The sequence below is a fragment of the Lepidochelys kempii genome, chromosome 5, assembly GCF_965140265.1.
Source record: "Lepidochelys kempii isolate rLepKem1 chromosome 5, rLepKem1.hap2, whole genome shotgun sequence".
NCBI lineage: Eukaryota > Metazoa > Chordata > Testudines > Cheloniidae > Lepidochelys > Lepidochelys kempii.
This window is the reverse complement of record NC_133260.1, coordinates 76,031,056-76,051,904: the sequence shown is the minus strand read 5'-3', so window position 1 is coordinate 76,051,904 and position 20,849 is coordinate 76,031,056. Positions and strand designations below refer to the sequence as shown.

Sequence of the window (20,849 nt, the reverse complement as noted above, 5' to 3'; positions counted from 1 at the left end):
TTCCTTTTCTTAAAAAGGACTATTGTAGCAATTCTCCAGTCATAGGATGTGACCCCTGAGTTTACAGATCATTAAAAATTGCTACTATTAGGCTTGCAATTTCATGTGCTATTTCCTTTAATATTCTTGGATGGTGATTATCCAAGCCCCCAAATTTGATCTCAGTAAGCTGTTTCAGTTTAGCCTCAACATCCTTATTTTCATTAGCCCCTCTGCCACCACCCGTAAGCTCAGTACCCTTATTAAAAACTCAGTACCCTTATTAAAAACTGATCCAAAGTATTTGTTTAGGTGTTCAGCCATGCCTAGATTATTGTTCATCTCCCCCCTACCCCCAGTGCTTAGCAGTCCCACTTCTTTCCTTGTTTTCTAAAAGACTATAGAACCTTTTAGTATTGATTTTAACTTCCTTTGCAAGGTCCAACTCTGCTTGGGTTTTGGCAGTTCTCATTTTCTGACTTTCAAGAGGTTTTTTTCCTTGCTGATCCATTCCATCTTTCATTCCCTGTAGGCACTCTCTTAATGACCTGTCTGAGATGCTTGGTCATCCAGTGTGGTCTGCAACTCTTCCCTACAAATTTTATCCACTTGCTTGGGATGCAGGCTTCACATTAGCTTCTGCATCTTTGATTTAAACCAATTCCAAGCCTCCTCCACATTCAGATCCTTGAGTTCTTCAGTCCTGTCCACTTCCTTAATTCCCTTATTTTTTTAAAGTTTGCTCTTTTGAAATCAAGGACCCCCTAATTGCAGACCTATTTTTGTTTATCCTTCCATTTAGTTTAAATTGAATTAGTGCATGATCACTCAAAACAAGGCTGTCCCCTATAACCAATTCTTCTATGAGGTCCTCTCTACTCAACAATACTAGATCTAAAATGCTATTCACCTCTTGTTGGTTCAGCTATCCCATCCAGGAAAATCTGGGCCCTACTATTATTAGTAGCACTTGTCCTCCAATCTATATCTGGGAAGTTAAAGTCTCCCATAACCAAACAATTCCCAGTAGTATTTATTTAATTAAAAATGTTGAAGAGCTGTCTATCCATATCCAAGTTGGATCCTGGGGCTCTGTAGCATACCCCAAGCACTATCCCAGGGGAGCCTGTGGTAGCTTTCTTCCCCAAAGCGATGTTGACCCAGACTCTGTCTTATCCATTCCATCACTTCTAATTTCTTTACAGTCTACCTCATCATTAACATACAATGCTACTTCACCACCTTTACCTTCATTTCTGTCTTTCCTGAACAGAACATACTGTTCAATACATGTAGCCTAGTCATAACTACTACTACACCATATTTCTGTTATCCCTGTATCATCTGGTTTTACTTCCTGCAGGAGTAGATCTAGTTCCTCCATTTTGTTACCCAGGCTCCTTTCATTGGCGTATTGACATCTTAGTTGTTTCTGCCTGGCTTTCCCCAGATTCCTCACTGGATTAGGTACAGTCATTGTACTCTCAATGCCAATACCAATGATGCCATCTTTCCTCTTGATGTCCATTCTCCTATCCTCTGCTGTTCCTTTCTCCATTGCTGTATCCTCTCTTTCTTGATTATCCTCCTGCTCAGTATTAGGATCAGGCATAGAGAGTACATGAGCATCTCCCTACCATCATCTCCCCCAAATTCCTAGTTTAAAGCTTTTTTTAAATCAAGTATGACATCCTCCATCCCAAAAGTCTATTTCCCTCCCTACTCAAGAGGGATCCATCCCATGAGAACAGTCTTCTGTCCGTGAATGCCTCCCAATGGTCAAACATCCCACAACAAAATGGAGGCTAAGTGGTGCTGCCTGAGTCATCTTCTGATCATCATAATCTTGTCTCACTTTCATTCTCCACCTCTATGGACAGGCAGAATTCCACTGAAGATCACCTTAACCTCTATTTTGTTAAGTGTCTTCCCCAGCATGGCCCAGTCTACCTTAATGCGTTCTAGTGAAAATCTAGTAGTATCATTTGTTCCCACATGAAGGATAATGAGTGGATTCTTTCCTGCTCCCATTGGGATCGTCTTCAGCCTCAGGTCCACATCCCGTATCTTAGCTCCTAGCAGAAAGCACACTCTTCTGTTCTACATATCAGCTCTGGTGACAGGTCTGTCTGTTGGTAGCCAATCACGTAGCCCTGCTTCTTCCTGGTGTTGGTTTGAGTCTCCGGCCCTCCTTCTGGCTGCAAGTCCTCATCTTCTGTTCTCTGTATTCTTGAGACTTACTTTAGTATTCTCGTAAATACAACTATCTCCCAAACACTCACTTTTTATGCACCCAACTTTACCTGCATTTGTGAATTAGTTCCTCAACTGGATCATTCAGTTCATACCTTGTCACATTTTTGTACTTATGGGTCTGCAACTGATTGTTTTCATAAAAGATAACTTTTGTAGCCAAGAACAGGAATCACCGGTTGTTGATAGTTTCTCCTCGACTTCCATGCCAAGAACTGAGTTCAGGGCTCACCATTTCACATACCATAGCCAATAACTTCATAAACACCTGAAATACTATAAAGAATGCAGTTCCGTACAATCTTTTGCCAGTATAACATGTGTCTGAACAAGCAGGACTATCCCAGTAAGGTTCTTCTAGTATAAACTAGGTCTAAGTGTTAGCGACGTCTCTGTAGTGGAAAGAGAGCCTTTAACTGTAGTTTTGGCAGGTGTAAAGCCTTTCAATTCACCTTTAAAGACTAAAATGTCCCAGGTTATTTGTGGAGTAGTCTGTTCAATGAAACAAGCAGATATTGTTGATATTATCATGCTCCTGGTATGTTTGTTAAACAATGTTTTTAAAACCAATGAACAAAAGCAAACAGGGTAAAACCAGTCAGAACTATGGAAACAAGGATTTTACTAGCTGATGCCTTGCCACCACATATCTAGATTTAGAAAATTATACATCTTTCTGCGTACCTAAGACTGAAAAAAATGAATTTGCATCTGGTATTGGATTTTCACCTCCTTTCTATTTGCTTCTTATCCAACTTCCAGCTATTTTATCCCTGCATCCTAAATTTCTTGAGAGAGGATTAGCAAATGTTTTCCTTTGAAGATAACACTAAGGCAATTTTACAGAACTGTTATCAGAAGCTATTACAGCCAATAATTTAACTGCTACAAAATTCTTTTTGTTTTCTTTGAAGTGGAAACTTTACCTAAGTAACTCCTTAAACATAAGAAAATAAATCTTCTATTGGTGCATTCACATATCTGTAAGAGGGGAGAATTATGTGCAGGAAATTTTTTTTTAAAATTATAACCCTGAACTTGCACATAAAAAATTTAATCTAATAAAGCAATAAATTTCTTATGCTAAATCAGGAAATATGGTGCATAAAATAAAAGGCCCCTTTCCTGCACATGTATGGGACTGACGAGTAACTTTGCGTGACAAGCAACGAGTTAGGCAGGTTATTCCCAAGAGAATCTCAACCAGAAACTTTATGCCAAGCCAAACCATTGTATATATGCTATCTTTTATAAAAAGAGTTTTTACAAGTATTTTTTACATGCATGTAAAATAAAACTGCCTTAATTACCAGACTACAACTATACTGTACATATCTTTGAGGAGGATTCTCCTCCCTACACACACACCCTTTTTTTTTCCCCCCAAAAGAAACCCCGAAGTGTACTGAAAAGGTATTGCAGGTAAAAGTGTAAAGATTTTAAAATATACTGTACTTGAACTAGGAACAAAGCTTTATACCAGAATTCCCCTATTGATTGTGCTTTCAAACGGCATGAAGTACCTATTTTTGTTGGGCTGAACAAAATTAACCTTAAAAATTGTCTCTTGTCCTGCACCACAGATGAGTCCAAGTATGGAAGAAAGTTTAAAAAATTCCCTGTCCCACAATTCAAAAACATAAAAAAGATAATATTAATGTTCCAAAGCTCAGTCATGATGAAGAACTATTGGACAGATTTCAGGCAAGGCTATTTATTAAACGGTTCTCCTCAACCATACGGTAATTACGTGTACATTTTTTATTTTATGTTTTTCTGCTCACACCCAATGTCAGGCAAGAAAGTAAACATTTACCTTGCAGTATTTATTACCTCTCTTTTTCTAGTGATAAAAAAATATTTCATGAGATTGTATTAATTGCTGCAGTATACTCTTTCCTCCAAAATGTATTACATTTTAAACCTGACATCTTAACTTTAATAAACAAGTTTGTAAAAATATATCTTTGAAAGAAATGACTAAATAAATGGAGCCACACCAACAATATTTTCTTTAAGTGACCATTCCAATAATTAAGAGAAAACATAATGGAAGAGAAGTTTCTTCTCCAGTAAAGTACCAGCATTAGAGTAGAGAAATATATAATATGCATATTACCAAGTCATCTGCTCTTTATACTTCCCTGAAATTTCGTAATGACCATTAGAACTTCCGAAGTTCCTCCAAACTCTAGTTTAAACTATTTTTAAACATTGTAGAGTCAACAACTGTAAACTCACTACACAAAAGTAGGAGTTAGCACAGTATAAATATTTTTAAAGGACTGTAAGAGTCATGAAAGCAGAAATAAGTAAACAAACATCTGCAAAGCCATTCAACAAAGACAGCGGTGACTGTATTGATTACACAATTTGAGGCAACACCTTGAACAATGCTTCAGATATTAAAGTAGCATCCACAACAATTGTGGGAGGTAATACGTAAACTTACAGGTCAAGTTGCTTTAAACTGTAGATGTGAGAAAAAGCCAAGTAGGTAGCATTTCGGTGAAGTGCCTTACTTGTTGGCTTACATACTCGTGGGCTCTAAAACAGTAGCTCTCAAACTTTTTTTTACTGATGACCCCTTTCACAGAGCAAGCCTCTGAATGTGATCCCCCCTTATAAATTAAAAACACTTTTTAATATATTTTACACTATTACAAATGCTGGAGGCAAAACGGGATTTGGGGTGGAGGCTGACAGCTCGTGACCCCCCATGTAATAACCTTGAGACCCCATGAGGGGCCCCAACCCCAAGTTTGAGAACTCCTGCTCTAAAACAACAGAGAATTAGTAGTAACAATGATAGTATATACTCTCTGTATTCTAGTACTCAATTCTCATCTTAAGTGTACCGAAGCTAAAAATAGCAAATATACATTAGGCTTCACAAGTTGTCTCCTTTCTTGCCACTTCCTTATTTTAGGTCAGTAACTTTTATAGCCTTCTTCCAAAATTCATGATAGAATTCTAGGCTGTAATGCAGTCTGGTCTCTCCAATGTCCACTGATATCCAGTCCATATACCAAGACTTTGGTCATTGACAGAAGACAACCAGGGGAAGATCACTGCAACAGACATCTTACCAACATAGCTCTCAGGTCTCCGCCGGATATGCCCATATCCACGTAGCATAGCCTCCCTCAACTTGTCTTCAATTGGAGCAACCTTTATTAGATCCTTTACATCATTTCGTTTTCTATCACAGTCTCCAACCATCTCAACAGCTTCATTTGGACAACATACCCATTACTTTTCTAGTGGCTGGCCAACTCCCTGTTCTGTACATTACGATTGTATAAAACTGTGATTTGACCACTCTTAAAAAGATGCCAATAAAGTTATCATAAAGAACTTGGGTCAGCTCCTACCATTTGCACCGAGCAACTTTAGTACGATGCCAGGCATCATTCTGGAGGGCACCATTGTCAGTAACCACTGATTCTAGATATTTAAATTCTCTTTCTCCCCGTGATATCTTTTATGCTGAGTCCTCCTTCAGTTCTCATAGAGTGAATGTTGGTATGACTAAAGTGAAGTCCAGCCTGCTCAAAACTATGTTGCCACTGTTCAAAGTTGGCTTACAGTCTTAATCTTCTGCATATATCACCAAGTCATCAGCAAACAGCATGTTCTAAGGTGCACATATTCTCACTTATCACATGCAAGACAACTGAAAAACAAAAGTGCTCAGAAATTCATGTTCAGTAGAACTTACTAGGTTTTGAATCACTAACACTAGGCGGATACAAGTCGAGGAAGACTTGTATTGAGAACCCATGAACTAGAGTATAATCCATCAGGGGGGTCCAGATGTTTGAGTCACAACTACAATATTGTTTCTGTACTGCTAGTATGATGGAGGTCCAAACTTGAGGCTGACTAGAATTTATGCTTCTGTATTATCACCAAGGCCATTTTCCTGAAATCTCTTCTAAACAACATAGGTAGTCTTTTAGTTCTATTTTGACAGTTAACATGAAGATTTTTTTGGGGTAGAGTGGAAGGGTTAGAAGAACACTGTCTATGGACTAAACACAATTTGTACAAAAAAAATAGCATTTGTGAGCTACTTCTATTTGCAGCCATTTTAAAAACTTCCAATGGTTAATTAAAAATTCAAGTAAAGCTTCATACCTCCCACACATTTAACTCTTCATTTCTAAGTGATCATGGTATAAGCACTAACTGGTAGTGACCTAACTAAGCATAGAAGAATGGCTACATTCCAACCCTTATACATCAATTGAAAGATAAGACATTTCTTTGTAGAAAAGTAACTAGTGGGATCAACTCAACTCAGCTTATTTACAGTACCTTTTTTGTGCTTGTTCAAATAGGTGTGGAGAAATCTGATTAAGTTGTACATCATGAGAACCACCACAATATCCCCCCCCCCCCCCAAAGTCAATGAAGGACATTTTTGTTCTCGGGGTTTGAGACTACTGACTAAACATTCCATTAGTAATATGCTTTCCTGCACACCACAAATATATAAAAGATTTAATGCACATATAGGAATTTCTATGATTATATTTGTGTCAAAACTGCTCTTGTAAATAAAGGTCTCTCAAGGTAGTATTACTCAAAACAGTACTGTTTGGCATATTCCTCCCTCTCAAGAGAAAGCTACCACTTCCAGGTCATTATAGAGTTCTACACACTCTTCTAATCAGACAGGCTGCAATACTGGACAGAATTGCTCAGCAGTCATTCTATGGAAGTGATCCTGATAACCTGAAGTTTTAAAAAAGGAACCTAATGTTATTACAAGACAGATCTAAACTTTAGTATAATTAAAAGATAAGATAATTCTCTATTTGTCTCGCTTCTTTACTTTACACAATTAATGTCACTTTGCTGTAAAGGAAATTACACTGTTTTTCACGTACAGTTTCATGCTGCTTGTGAGTCGCACACAGCACAATAGGTAGAGAAACATTTAAACAAATATGGAAATCTGAAAGTTGGATCCAAAAGCAGGTGTAGTACTGTAAGCTACTTTTAACTTTTTTTTTCCCCCCAAATTGATTGAGCTGACTGTCTATAACAAAGCTTTATTCTGATTACTTCCTCTTTTGAGCAGCAACTTGCAGTTCTGAATCTGCAACTACTCAGGAAAATTCCTGTGATGACATGGAGCCCGCATTACTTCAATAGAGGCCTCCCAGATGGAACTCCTTGCAGGATGATCACGGTGTCAGATAGTGAACAAGTATTTTGTTTTCCAATGTTGTCGTTGTTAAAAAACTCAGCAAAGGAGCACAGGAGTGTGCCGAGTATCCACAAACAAAGATTAAAAATGAGTCTAGCAATCGTTCTCCAACAAATTAGGCAGTAAGTTAAACTGGGTGCAAGACTGAAGATATCCCACAGTTTATAGCACTATCTTGGGTGCTGCTGCTCCAGAGCAAAACTGACAAATCTGCTAAATTCTACTTTGGGCCCCTTCTGATACACTGTGTACCAAGCAAAACTGACTAGGTTCCTGACAATTTCATCCAGACAAAGACTTAAGCACAACAACAATACCACAGCATCATTTCATGTGAAAAGATAGGAAAAGAATGAGGATAAGATACTCAGCTGATGAGGCACCCCAAGAAAGAGGGAGCCAAACCAGGGAGAGAAGAGAAATAGAAGAGAATAGTTTACATTTAGACTGAAGATTGAGTCTTTTGAACTCCATAGTCTATTATGATGAGAATACTTATTCAAGTTTAAAGACAAACAAAACTCATATAAAACTAGTCACTCCACTCAACAAAGGGAGGGTAGAATAGTGGGCTTTGGAGAGTGAAAGGATAAAAGAGAAAAATCCTTCTTATGAACAAAAATTAAAAACTGTACAGAAGCCTAATATGTACTTAAAGTGCTATGCACAGTTACTTCCCAGCAGCAGGGTGCATACAAACAGGAAGTTCAGAAATATTAGCTTTAACATCAAGATTTTAGAACATAATTCAGAGTTACTATGCAGCAAAAACAAACAAAAAAAAAAGTGCCTTTCTGAACTTTAAATGTGCTAAAAATAGCTCTATCTTCAAGGGTTTTTTTCTTTGCCACTCTCAAGGACCTCTAATATATCTCTTAGGGCAGGTCTACACTAATGCCTAAGTATCAAAGGGATAGCCGTGTTAGACTAATGCTTAAGTCAATCTAATTTACTCGCTCAGTGATGTGAAAAAGCCTCACGCGCACCCCCGAGTGATGCAAATTTCACACTGTCCACACTGGCTCTATGTCAGCGAGACGCTCTCCCAAACAACACAGCTTCTACTTCTCGCCAAGATGGAGTAATTATGACCACGGGAGAGGGCTCTCCTGTCAGCATAACAAGTCTTCACCAGATGCACTACAGATGTGCAACTGCACCGATGTAGCGCTGTAGTGCTCACTTGCCATTAGTGTCATCTACTCAAAATGAAATAAAACTCAACTGTTAGCTTATGTCAGTGTAAGGACTTTAAAATATTTTACTCATGTTTTCAAGGTGACATTTATGAAATCTAACATGTAGATTCATTTTCTTAAGGCACCACATACTTACCCTTGCAAACTGAAAAGACACTTGAAAGACACTATGTTACATGTATTTTAACATGCCATTGCTCACATTTATATATATTTATTGCTTATAGCTTTTTCACCACAAGCATCATTAACCATGATCTTAAAAAGGGTGTGGATACTTCTCCCCCCAATACGAGTTCTGAACAGGTGTACTACAGGCCTTAAACTATGTAGTGTGTCATCCTGCGTGTGTACGTGGACAGTGCCTAGCACACCGTGGGTGTGCGCTATTGTACGATAATATTAACAGCCGCAACAGAAGCGCAAGAAATGAAGCGTCCCTACTCATCACACTTTCGCAGCACTTTGATCTCATCAGCTGCGCTGCGCTGCTCCCCCGCCTCTCGTGTCATGTGTCCCCCGTGCACCTGAACCAGCCCATGCCAATCCCACCCCTCCCGGACGCAACCAGCTAGCGACCTGGTTCCCGGCTAGTTCAGGCCACCCTGTGTGGGTGCAGGACGGACGGGGCCGGGAGAAGAGGAGTCTCGTCCCCAGCGGGAGGACAGGACGGAGCGAGTGGGAAGCGGGGGGCCCTGGGCCCGGGGGGGGGGGCGGTCAGCACCCGGGAGTAGCCCTGGGCACGCGGGGGGCTGCCCGGCAGACTGCAGAGGCCCCGCCAGCGGGTGGCTCGGGACAGCTGGGCAGCCCGGCCCGGGACTCACCGTGAGCGGCTGCTCGTGGAGGCTCCCCACGGAGAAGCAGTTGTCCCCGGGGTTCACGGCGCCGGTCAGCACCTGGTGCAGATTCATGGCGCAGAGAACGCGGGGCCCGGCTGGCCTCACTGCAGGCGTCCGGGCGCCAGGCTCACGGTCCGGCCGCCGGGGCGGCAGCGAAGGCTCCACAGCCGCTCGGCCGCTCTCGGTCCTGCAAGCGGCGAAGGCGGTGGCACATAGCTCGGGGCGGGGCCTCACAACCCCGCCTCCCCGCAGGGCGGGTCACAAACGCAGCCCCCCTTCCACCGTGCTCACCGCCTCCGCCGGCACCAGCGGAACAGAACAAAAACGAAATATCGCGAGACTCTGCTCTAGTGACGTCATAGGCTTTCCTGTAGCGGCGAGTGTGCCAGCCCTACCCAGAGACTGGATGTGCGGCGGAAGGTGTTCTCTGCGCGTGCGTGGAAGTAAACTTACGGAGAAAGGAACGTCGGGGGAGGCTGGTTGTCCAGGGAAGTATGGATGGGGTGTGTACGCATGCTCACTAGAGATTTTGATGCTGCTGTCGCTGTTCCGCCAGAGCTGCGAGTGGGCACCCGAGGGCGACGTTAAGGGGATGGAACGGGAGCGTCACAGCGGGGCGCGCTCGCTTGTGCGGTTAACAAGCGCAGTGGCGGTGGCGTTGCCGCATCGGTGTTTTTCCCGTGCGGATTGACCCAGCCTGGGGGGGAGGGGTTAACCAGAGGGCGCGATTTGAAAGTATCTCTGTCAGGTTTCAGAGTAGCAGCCGTGTTAGTCTGTATTCCCAAAAAGAAAAGGAGGACTTGTGGCACCTTAGAGACTAACCAATGTATTTGAGCATGAGCTTTCCTGAGCTACAGCTCACTTCATCGGAGGCATCCGCTGTTAGTCTCTAAGGTGCCACAAGTCCTCCTTTTCTTTTTATCTCTGTCAGTGACGGCTGTTGCTGTGCTGTTAAGAGTTATTAGAAAACCCACTTCCAAACCTCTGAAGTCTCTCTCGTTCCATGTGCCACACACTGAAAGCTCCGCGTCTGCTAGAAGGGCCCTGGAACTATTGGAGGGATATAAATGGGGGAAAATGCTTCCTGTGTCTAGGGTAACCAGATAGCAAGTGTAAAAAAGAGATGGGCAGAGAGAGCGAGAGAGGGTTGTCCTGGGGTGTTTGCCCCTCCTTTTTATAGTGTCAGTCCCTCTTTGAAAAAGTATTTCCAGTTGACAATCAACAGACAGGGTCTGGCGGAGGAATGAGACCTCATGCTGCTTCTGTTCCAAGATGTAGATCTCCTTGCCCCTCCCCCTTACTTGACAAAGAACGGCCACTTGATAGGTGATGGTGCATCAGTTTGTTGACACCTGGCTGGGGCATCTGTTTGCCCTTTATCTTTTATAAACTGGTTTAGGCCATGTCTACACTACAGACTTTACAGCGCACAGTTGAACCACTACAGCTGTGCCGCTGTAAGGTCTCCCGTGTAGCCACTCTTTGCCAGCAGGACAGAGCTCTCCTGTCAGCATAATTAAACCACTCCCAACGAGCAATGTTAGCTATGTTGGTAGGAGCGCCTCTCCTACTGACATAGTGCTGAGCAGTTGTGCTGGTGAAACTTATGTCAATCAGCGGTGTGTTTTTTAGCTACGCCCCAGACTTATCTGGGAAACATCATGATTTCAGCTTATGTTCATAAGTTTAAACATCATATTGCTACATGCATTTTACCATAATATTACTAATCAGCAAATTATGAGTTTTCAAATGATACATCACAAGGCATGCCTTGTACAAAAATTAGTACAATAATGTGTAGGGTGTGAATACAGGGGTGCATTCTGTCACAGGGCACCTGTCTATACCAACCAATAGAAGACCATAAAAACACTAGAGCACATGTAAAGTATGCCTGGTTTGCAGTAGGTGCTGTGAGTAATGGTGTTCATGTACACCAATCTCACATTCCCCATATAAGTAAACAGTATTGACTACACCAAATGTTCAAAAATCCTAAATCAGGCTCACCAAAAATCATAAGATTACATAAAGATAGTAGATTTGTTGTTCTTTTTATTTTCTCCTGCTTTCTGAGCCTTTAGAGTGCACAAGGGTCACATTTTGAAGCTTTCGCCGCAGCCATGAAGGCTAGAAACTTACTTTTTCTTAGGGCTGTCAAGTGATGAAAAAAATTAATCGCGATTAATCGCAGTTTTAATCCCACTGTTAATAATAGAATATTATTTATTTAAATATTTTTGGATGTTTTCTACGTTTTCAAATATATGATTTCAATTGCAACACAACATACAAAGTATTCACTGCTCGCTTTATATTATTATTTTTTATTACAAATATTTGCACTGTAAAAAAGAAACAAAAGAATGGTATTTCAATTCACCTCATACACGTAATGTAGTGCAATCGTTATCATGAAAGTTGAACTTACAAATGTAGTACTATTTTTTTATAGAACTTCACTCAAAAATAAAACAATGTAAAACTTTAGAGCCTACAAGTGTACTCAGGCCTACTTCTTCTTCCTTCTGTAGAGGAGTCGTGGCTTATGGAAGGGGAAGGATTTTTTTTATCTCAGAAAGTCAGTATTCTGAAGGGGGAGGGGTGTGAGTTGTGCAGGAGAAGGGTGGATTCTTGATGCTACTCCTGTTGGGTTGGGTTTCTAAGCTTCCCAGACTTGCATACTTTCCAAAAAGGAAGAGAGTTTCATCTTAGAAACCTGCATTCAGTGTTCAGGGGGAAGCAAGCAATGAAGCATGATGGTGAGGGAGGAGTCTTGCTCTGCTTCTGGAAGGCTGATTTCTGGTACTGGGCTCACCAGGCTCGCCTCCTTTTACTGAGCTAGGTGGGTTCCCTTCAGCTGAGTGAGCCCTTGTTTGCAACAGAGGGTGGATTTTACCTCAGGGACTTGGCATGTGGCAGGGGAGGAGAGGTTGGTGCAGGGAGGCTGAGTTCACCAGGCCCCTGTTTTCTATGGGGTACCCCCTGGAGCGAGGGGCTGATCAGGAGCGATGGGGCATGGTGCAGAGGGGTGGGGTGTTGGTCCTCAGAGCAAGGGGCCAGCCATCGGTAATGAGGCATGGCATGGAACGAGGGACTGGGTGGGGTCAATGGGGCATTGCATGGCCAGGATCCCTACTTCTCACCGGAGCCAGGCTGGGAACCACTTCCTCTTCTCTGCTCTCCTCTTCTCACCCTCTGGAGGCGGATTGGGTTACTGTGCCTGACCGCACACATTCAGGTCCCTCCACAGTCGATGCCTCTCTCCCAGCCCAGAAGTATGCAATTAACACAGTTAAAAAAATTAACATGTTAATTTGGTTTTCAGTTCATCACAGGCATTAACTGTGATTAATGGAAAAGCCCTACTTTATCTTTAAGAATGAAGGCTGAAATCATCACATATCATCACATATCCACTTGACTCCAGAAGTTCGGGCTTTAAGGGCCACGATAATTATCATGAGAATCATGACAAAATCATGAGAATTGGCAACACTGAGTAAATATTAAAATAGGTTGGGGGAGGCCACCTACTTATGGTGAATTTATAATCACTACCAATCTCAACAGTAGTATTATTATACCTTTTACTAAAACCTTGTCTGTATTAAAAAAGAAACAACCAAACAGATCTCTGTTTTTCTCCAAATTTGACACAAAATCTGTTATGTAATGCATGGTTCTCCAGTTTCTGCCAATTAGTAAAGGACCCTTTTTCTCTGTACATTTAGTGGCAATGGCAAACATACGCTTTCATACTTGATGTACCTACAGATATCCTTATACTATCATCTCCCCTTGATTAGTTTTTCAACACAGCTTTAATTTCTCCTACTGTTATGTTAGCAATTTTTGCATGTGTTCTTCAGATACTGTAGCTCCTGTATCAGTTTCCATTCTCATGCTCACATTATTTCTGTTCTGTTTAATCTAACATGGAGTATTTCAGTCTTGTTCTTCACAACAAAGAGTTCTGGGGAGTGGTTTAAGTAACAAGCGTCTTATTATGGACAGGCGTAATTTGTATAACAGATCCTTCCCTATTCACACAGCTGGGCAAAAATGCTGTTGGAGGAAAAATTATTCCTTTTGTTGTATTATTTCCCCTCTGTGGCAAAAGAAGCCCAGCTTACATATCATCTCTTTTTACCCAGCTCCTGCACTTCACCTCATTTAAACACAAGGAAAATAAGGCCATTGCAGAGAAGCTAAATTAATTCTGTGCATCCGTCTTCATTGCAGAGAATGAGAGGGAGATTCCCATGCATAAGCCATTCTTTTTAGGCAATCCTGGTAATTACAGGATGGGAAGCTTGACTTCAGTACCAGGCAAACTGGTTGAAACTATAGTAAACAGAATTATCAGACACATAGATGAACATGATATGTTGGGGAAGAGTCAACACAACTTTTGTACAAGGAAATCATATCTCACAAATCTGTTAGGATTCATTGAGGGTTTCAGCAAACATGTGGACAAGAAAGTCCCGCACCAAAGGCTCTTAAGCAAAGTAAGGAATCCTGGGATAAGAGGAAAGATCAACTCATGGATCAGTAATTGGTTAAAAGATAGGAAACAAAGGTTAGGAATAACTGGTCAGTTTTCACAGTGGAGACAGGTAAATAGTAGGGCCTGCCAAGGATCTGTACTAAGACCAATGCTGTTCAACATATTCATAAATGATCTGGGCAAATGGGGTAAACAGCAAGGTGACAAAGTTTGCAGATGATACAAAATTACTCAAGATAGTTAAGTCCAAAGCTGACTGCAAAGAGTTACAAAGGGATCTCGCAAAACTGGGTGACTCATCAAGAAAATGTCAGATGAAAGTCAATATTGATAAATGCTAAGTAATGCACATTAGAAACTTAATCCCAACTATAAATACAAAATGGTGAGGTCAACTAAATGTTACCACTCAAGAAAGATATTGGAGTGACTGTGGCTAGTTCTCTGAAAACATCTACTCAATGTGCAGCAGCAGTCAAAAAAAGCTAACAGAATATTAAGATCCTTTTGAAAAAGAATAGATAAGGCAGAACATGTAATGCCACTATATAAATCCATGGTACGTCCACTTGGATACTGAATACTTGAATACTGCATGATAAATTGGCATGTTCTGTTCATTCCCTCGGAAGCATCTGGCACCAGCCACTGGGGGAAGACAGGATACTGGGCTAGATGGACCATTCGCCTGACCCAGTATGGCCATTCTTATGTTCTAAACAAAACAAACTACTGATCTGGTTAATGTAACATTGCAAAGCAACCAAAACAAGAATCCCTCCCACTTTCTGATCTCTTCCTAGTTCCAGAGACACTTGCCATTTTTCCATCTAGGCTGGCTTTTCCTTCCTTTATATGATGTGTAGGTAGAGGTATTCTCTCACACTGCCATACTTTCCTCTCGCTGGACTCAAAACACCAAAGTTATATCCATTATTCCTTCCAGAATGAGTTCCTTTTTCAGGAGTTCAAGTTTGTTGGGGGTTTATAGTTCTTTAAGCATCTAAGTCAATACCCCCCAGTTAATATCACCTAGTTTTTAAACGGAACACATACATCTTTTGAGAATGCAAATATCCCTTTCCTAAGAAGTGTTAGGGGGGAAAATAGTGACTTTTCAATATCACTGAAAACAAATACTGCTGAAGTCTTTGTACATAATCTTAAAAATCTTTACCCTTTTTCATCAAAGTGGAAATAGTTCATTTTTTCATGCATGATTATTTTTTTCCTTTCTTTCTCCTCCTTTCTTTTAGAGATGTTTCCTTCATGGCTGTCACACTGATCACTCTGTTGTTTCTGAAAGAATTCCATCACAAAGATCCCATCAAAAATGTCCTGTCAATTAATCCCACCAAAATGATCTCATCCTCAGCACTAGTGATTTTATTATGGCTCCAGAAACCAGTAAGTTTTGTAATGTACTACACTGACTTTAATTGGATCAGAACAACAAAACAGTAAAAAACAAAAAATATCATTAGAAAAGGTCCTTCTTTACAAATTACATCAACCCCACTTAATTCCTGGGTTCAGTCTCAAACCAACTCCAGCTTCAGCTGATATCAACTGATAAATCTTTTGAACTCAGACAACCCAGAATCTTCCAGACATTAAAGGTGTGGTAATCATGTCACCATAGTTCTTTAAACTCTGTTCACTACAGATGTGTGACACATATATGATTGACAACACGATGTGCTGTGGGATAATGGTGCTCATGCAAAATAATCCTATCTTCCACTCACAAGTATTTAATTTTAGAAAGAGAAGAAGTCAGGATATCAGAACACAAGAATGAAACAAGGGTTAGATTTATTAACAGTTGCTTTATTAATCTAGATCAGGGGTCTGAAACTCAAATGATCACGAGGACCACATGAGGACCAGTCCATTGGCCCAAGGGCTGCATCACTGACATCCCCCCTTGCTGCCCCCGCCCCCACTCCACCCCTTCCATGAGGCCCCGCCCCTGCCCTGCCTCTTCCCACCCCTTCCCCTTCCTCACTGCCTGCCTGCCCTGGCCCCATGCCACTCTGCTCTGCTCCAGGAAGCAGCCAGAACCACGTCCCTGAGGGACAGGGCGCAAAAGGCTCCACGTGCTGCTCTTGCCGCTCCTCCAGGTACCTCCCCGAAGCTCCCATTGGCCATGGTTCCCCGTTCCCGGCCAATGGGACCTGTGGGGGAGGTACCTGGAGGAGGGTGCAATGCACGGAGCCTTCTGCCTCCCCCACCCCCGGGGCTGCAGGAATATGGTTCCGGACACTTCAGGGAGCAGCGCGGGGCTCGCGGCACCACGGGGTAGGCAGGGGGGCGCGGGGAGCTTGGTGGGCCGCATGAAAAAACCCCGTGGGCTGCGTGTTTGAGACCCCTGATCTAGACCTAACTGGAATACTAAATGGCATGTTTACAACTGGAACACTTTAAAGTGCTGTTATTGTCTGAAAATTGGAATAATCTTATTCAATAGATGTGCTCCCTGTACATATTTAGAGTTATATCTGCTTAGTGCACTAAAAAAATAAGTTTATTTTTATGTTTGATAGCAATACATTGCAAATACTGCATTTTGAAGATGTAAATCACTATAAATGCTACATATTAGTATTATTTATTAATTCAGGAATTTATTATTGGACTCTGCCAAATTTAAATTCTTAGCTCTTGCCAGTTTGATGCTACAGCCAGTACAAAAAAACCCACACAATTTCTTTTAATACTTAGAAAAAAGTGTACTTTATACATTGCTTTGCTGTTAAAAATATCTATGCTGTTTTTGCTCAGACTTTGAAAAACAAAACAAAAACCCTCTTCAGAGAACAGAAGATGACTGATTCAGGAAGTTAGTAACAACTTTAAAAGCAGTACAAAGTCTGTTACTTTCATGTAAGTTTTTCATTAGTACATTTCACTTGAGGTTGAAGATGAGCTTCTACTAGCAGTTCAGAAAGAATGTGTCAGGAAAAGAAAGTCAGATGAGAATTTGAAATAATCATCTTCTATTTTGTAATCAAAACTATTTCTAAAAAAAGAAGACCACAAAATGATGATAATGTTCTTGAGGTTAGTACAGTAGGAAGTGAATACCTTTGTTAATTATTTTTATTTATGCATGCACAATGCTGAATATTTGTAATCTGTAGTTAATAATGAACATTATTTTAATGAGTCATTCCTTAACTGGAACAAACTCATTTACGTGAATGACACACAAACAGCTCTGAAAGAAGCTAGCATTTTATTTGGCATGTTTAGTACATGACAACTATACTGTTAAAGGTCTGTATATAAGTGGCCTGGCTACCAGTCCTTCTCTCAGTGAAAGTTTCTAATATGCCAGGCCATGAGCTCTAACTGATAGCTCCCTATAGAACTGTCCTGCAGTCCAGAATAACCAAAGTGCTATGCACTCCAGTCTCATTCCCTCCTACCTCCAATCCCTCTTTCTCATCCTTGACAGAACCATCTGCATACCTCCATATGGAGATTGTTAGATTTGTGGCAACACTGGATCAAATCTTGGCTTAATTGAAATCAATCACAAAATTCCTGTTAACTTTCATAGGGCCAGGATTTCACCCACTGCCCCTACATGATGGGAATCCCTTGCAGGAAGGTTTGCCTGGGTTCTGGTCCCCTTATGCAGCCACAGTGGTATAAAAGAGCCAAAATAGCAGGGCTTACATCTTAAGTATAGAATGTATAAACACTCAGATATTTGATAGGGTGGTTCTGAACAGTCAACCATTTTGCAAAATATTTATCTTTCTCTGAAACAGAGAGGCAAGAAGCTTACTGTGTTCATTTCTTCTGTACTCTGTGTTGCAGAACTTTAGCCTGCGGCTTTGGATGACATTTGCTACCTTTTCTATTGCTTTCTTATAATGTAAGCTGTGTTAAAACAGATCATGTTGTCATACTTCTAAGTATTTTACATGAAGTAAATTCATTTTTTACATCAATCATCTCATATAACCTCTTCCTTTGGACAGTGGCAGGGAGATGAATGTTTGCATTGGGTTCTTTTTCAGAAGATATTAGTCACAGTGCTGTGATTTATTCACGTACTCTTTTCTAGTTTTGGTGTTGTTCACTTTATAAGATTAGAGTGCCTTCTTCATCAGACTGTTTCCAGGGGAAAGGGTTACTGCTGTAAGATTCTCTTGCTGCTTAAGAAGTAACAGTTTAACAAGTGCTTCTACTTTTCCCTTTTCTACAATTCCTAGGTTGAATTTAGCAGCGTTAAATCGATGTAAACCTGCACCCGTCCACACAATGAAGCCCTTTATTTCGACTTAAAGGGCTCTTAAAATCGATTTCCTTACTCCACCCCTGACAAGTGGATTAGCGCTTAAATCGACCTTGCCGGCTCGAATTTGGGGTACTGTGGACACAATTCGATGGTGTTGGCCTCCGGGAGCTATCCCAGAGTGCTCCATTGTGATCGCTCTGGACAGCACTCTCAACTCAGATGCACTGGCCAGGTAGACAGGAAAAGAACCGCGAACTTTTGAATCTCATTTCCTGTTTGGCCAGCGTGGCAAGCTGCAGGTGACCATGCAGAGCTCATCAGCAGAGGTGACCATGATGGAGTCCCAGAATCGCAAAAGAACTCCAGCATGGACCGAACGGGAGGTACGGGATCTGATCGCTGTTTGGGGAGAGGAATCCGTGCTATCAGAACTCCGTTCCAGTTTTCGAAATGCCAAAACCTTTGTGAAAATCTCCCAGGGCATGAAGGACAGAGGCCATAACAGGGACCCGAAGCAGTGTCGCGTGAAACTGAAGGAGCTGAGGCAAGCCTACCAGAAAACCAGAGAGGCGAACGGCCACTCCGGGTCAGAGCCCCAAACATGCCGCTTCTATGATGAGCTGCATGCCATTTTAGGGGGTTCAGCCACCACTACCCCAGCCGTGTTGTTTGACTCCTTCAATGAAGATGGAGGCAACACGGAAGCAGGTTTTGGGGACGAAGAAGATGATGATGATGATGATGAGGTTGTAGATAGCTCACAGCAAGCAAGCGGAGAAACCGGTTTTCCCAACAGCCAGGAACTGTTTCTCACCCTGGACCTGGAGCCAGTACCCCCCAAACCCACCCAAGGCTGCCTCCTGGACCCGGCAGGCGGAGAAGGGACCTCTGGTGAGTGTACCCTTTAAAATACTATACATGGTTTAAAAGCAAGCATGTGAAAGGATTACTTTGCCCTGGCATTCGCGGTTCTCCTAGATGTACTCCTAAAGCCTTTGCAAAAGGTTTCTGGGGAGGGCAACCTTATTGCATCCTTCATGGTAGGACACTTTACCACTCCAGGCCAGTAACACATACTCGGGAATCATTGTAGAACAAAGCATTGCAGTGTATGTTTGCTGGCATTCAAACAACATCCGTTCTTTATCTCTCTGTGTTATCCTCAGGAGAGTGAGATAGAGTGCTTTTCTTCAGGGGACACTCAGAGGAGCCCATTCCTGCTGGGCTGTTTGCCTGTGGCTAAACAGAAATGTTCTCCGCTGTTAGCCACAGGGAGGGGGGAAGGTTGAGGGGGTAGTCACGCGGTGGGAGGAGGCAAAATGGGACCTTGTAACAAAAGCACATGTGCTATGTACGTAATGTTAACAGCAAGGTTTACCCTGAAAGAGTGTAGCCACTGTTTTATAAAATGTGTCTTTTTAAATACCGCTGTCCCTTTTTTTTTTCTCCACCAGCTGCATGTGTTTCAATGATCACAGGATCTTCTCCTTCCCAGAGGCTAGTGAAGCTTAGAAAGAAAGAAAAACGCACTCGCGATGAAATGTTCTCCGAGCTCATGCTGTCCTCCCACACGGACAGAGCACAGACGAATGCGTGGAGGCAAATAATGTCAGAGTGCAGGAAAGCACAAAATGACCGGGAGGAGAGGTGGCGGGCTGAAGAGAGTAAGTGGCGGGCTGAAGAGAGGGCTGAAGCTCAAATGTGGCGGCAGCGTGATGAGAGGAGGCAGGATTCAATGCTGAGGCTGCTGGAGGATCAAACCAGTATGCTCCAGTGTATGGCTGAGCTGCAGCAAAGGCAGCTGGAGCACAGACTGCCACTACAGCCCCTGTGTAACCAACCGCCCTCCTCCCCAAGTTCCATAGCCTCCACACCCAGACGCCCAAGAACGCAGTGCGGGGGCCTCCGGCCAACCAGCCACTCCAACACAGAGGATTGCCCCAAAAAAAGAAGGCTGTCATTCAATACATTTTAAAGTTGTAAACTTTTAATGTGCTGTGCTTAAAGTGCTGTGTGGCATTTTCCTTCCCTCCTCCACCACCCCTCCTGGGCTACCTTGGTAGTCATCCCCCTATTTGTGTGATGAATGAATAAAGAATGCATGAATGTGAAGCAACGATGACTTCGTGACACCGCAAGCGGTGATTGAAGGGAGAAGGGGCGGGTGGTTAGCTTACAGGGAAGTAGAGTGAACCAAGGGGCGGGGGGTTTCATCAAGGAGAAACAAACAGAACTTTCACACCGTAGCCTGGCCAGTCATGAAACTGGTTTTCAAAGCTTCTCTGATGCGTACCGCGCCCTCCTGTGCTCTTCTAACCGCCCTGGTGTCTGGCTGCACGTAACCAGCAGCCAGGCGATTTGCCTCAACCTCCCACCCCGCCATAAACGTCTCCCTCTTACTCTCACAGATATTGTGGAGCACACAGCAAGCAGTAATAACAGTGGGAATATTGGTTTCGCTGAGGTCTAAGCGAGTCAGTAAACTGCGCCAGCGCGCCTTTAAACGTCCAAATGCACATTCTACCACCATTCTGCACTTGCTCAGCCTGTAGTTGAACAGCTCCTGACTACTGTCCAGGCTGCCTGTGTACGG

At 42.4% G+C, this 20,849-nt stretch overlaps 2 protein-coding genes across 7 annotated transcripts in view; one reads left to right on the top strand and one right to left on the bottom strand.

Moving 5' to 3' along the window:
• DMXL1 (Dmx like 1) overlaps positions 1-9,802 on the bottom strand; it is a 146,205-nt gene extending 136,403 nt beyond the window's left edge. For 3 of the 5 annotated variants that reach the window (XM_073344772.1, XM_073344775.1, XM_073344773.1), the window contains exon 1: positions 9,474-9,800. In XM_073344772.1, the coding sequence (XP_073200873.1) occupies positions 9,474-9,560 (87 nt within the window). In that variant the 5' untranslated portion in view covers positions 9,561-9,800. Of the gene's footprint in view, positions 1-9,473 lie in introns of all 5 variants that reach the window. The other 2 variants (XR_012159032.1, XM_073344776.1) reach the window with 1 other exon arrangement.
• Positions 9,457-20,444, top strand: LOC140911537 (uncharacterized). 2 transcript variants are annotated; one of them, XM_073344784.1, is made up of 5 exons: positions 9,457-9,991; positions 15,261-15,411; positions 16,789-16,890; positions 18,231-19,147; positions 19,711-20,444. In XM_073344784.1, the coding sequence occupies exons 4-5, from the start codon at positions 18,562-18,564 to the stop codon at positions 20,229-20,231; spliced, it is 1,107 nt and encodes a 368-aa protein (XP_073200885.1). In that variant the 5' UTR covers positions 9,457-9,991; positions 15,261-15,411; positions 16,789-16,890; positions 18,231-18,561; the 3' UTR covers positions 20,232-20,444. The 2 variants fall into 2 exon arrangements, with proteins under 2 accessions (XP_073200885.1, XP_073200886.1); XM_073344785.1 differs by lacking the exon at positions 9,457-9,991 and having other exon boundaries at positions 15,257-15,411.
• Positions 20,445-20,849: the final 405 nt, after the last annotated feature.

Coding starts and splice junctions, on each gene's coding strand:
- LOC140911537 (XM_073344784.1), top strand. CDS start 18,562: ATGCAGAGCTCATCAGCAGAGGTGACCATGATGGAGTCCCAGAATCGC. Junction 19,148..19,710: donor AGGCGGAGAAGGGACCTCTG/GTGAGTGTACCC, acceptor TTTCTCCACCAG/CTGCATGTGTTTCAATGATC.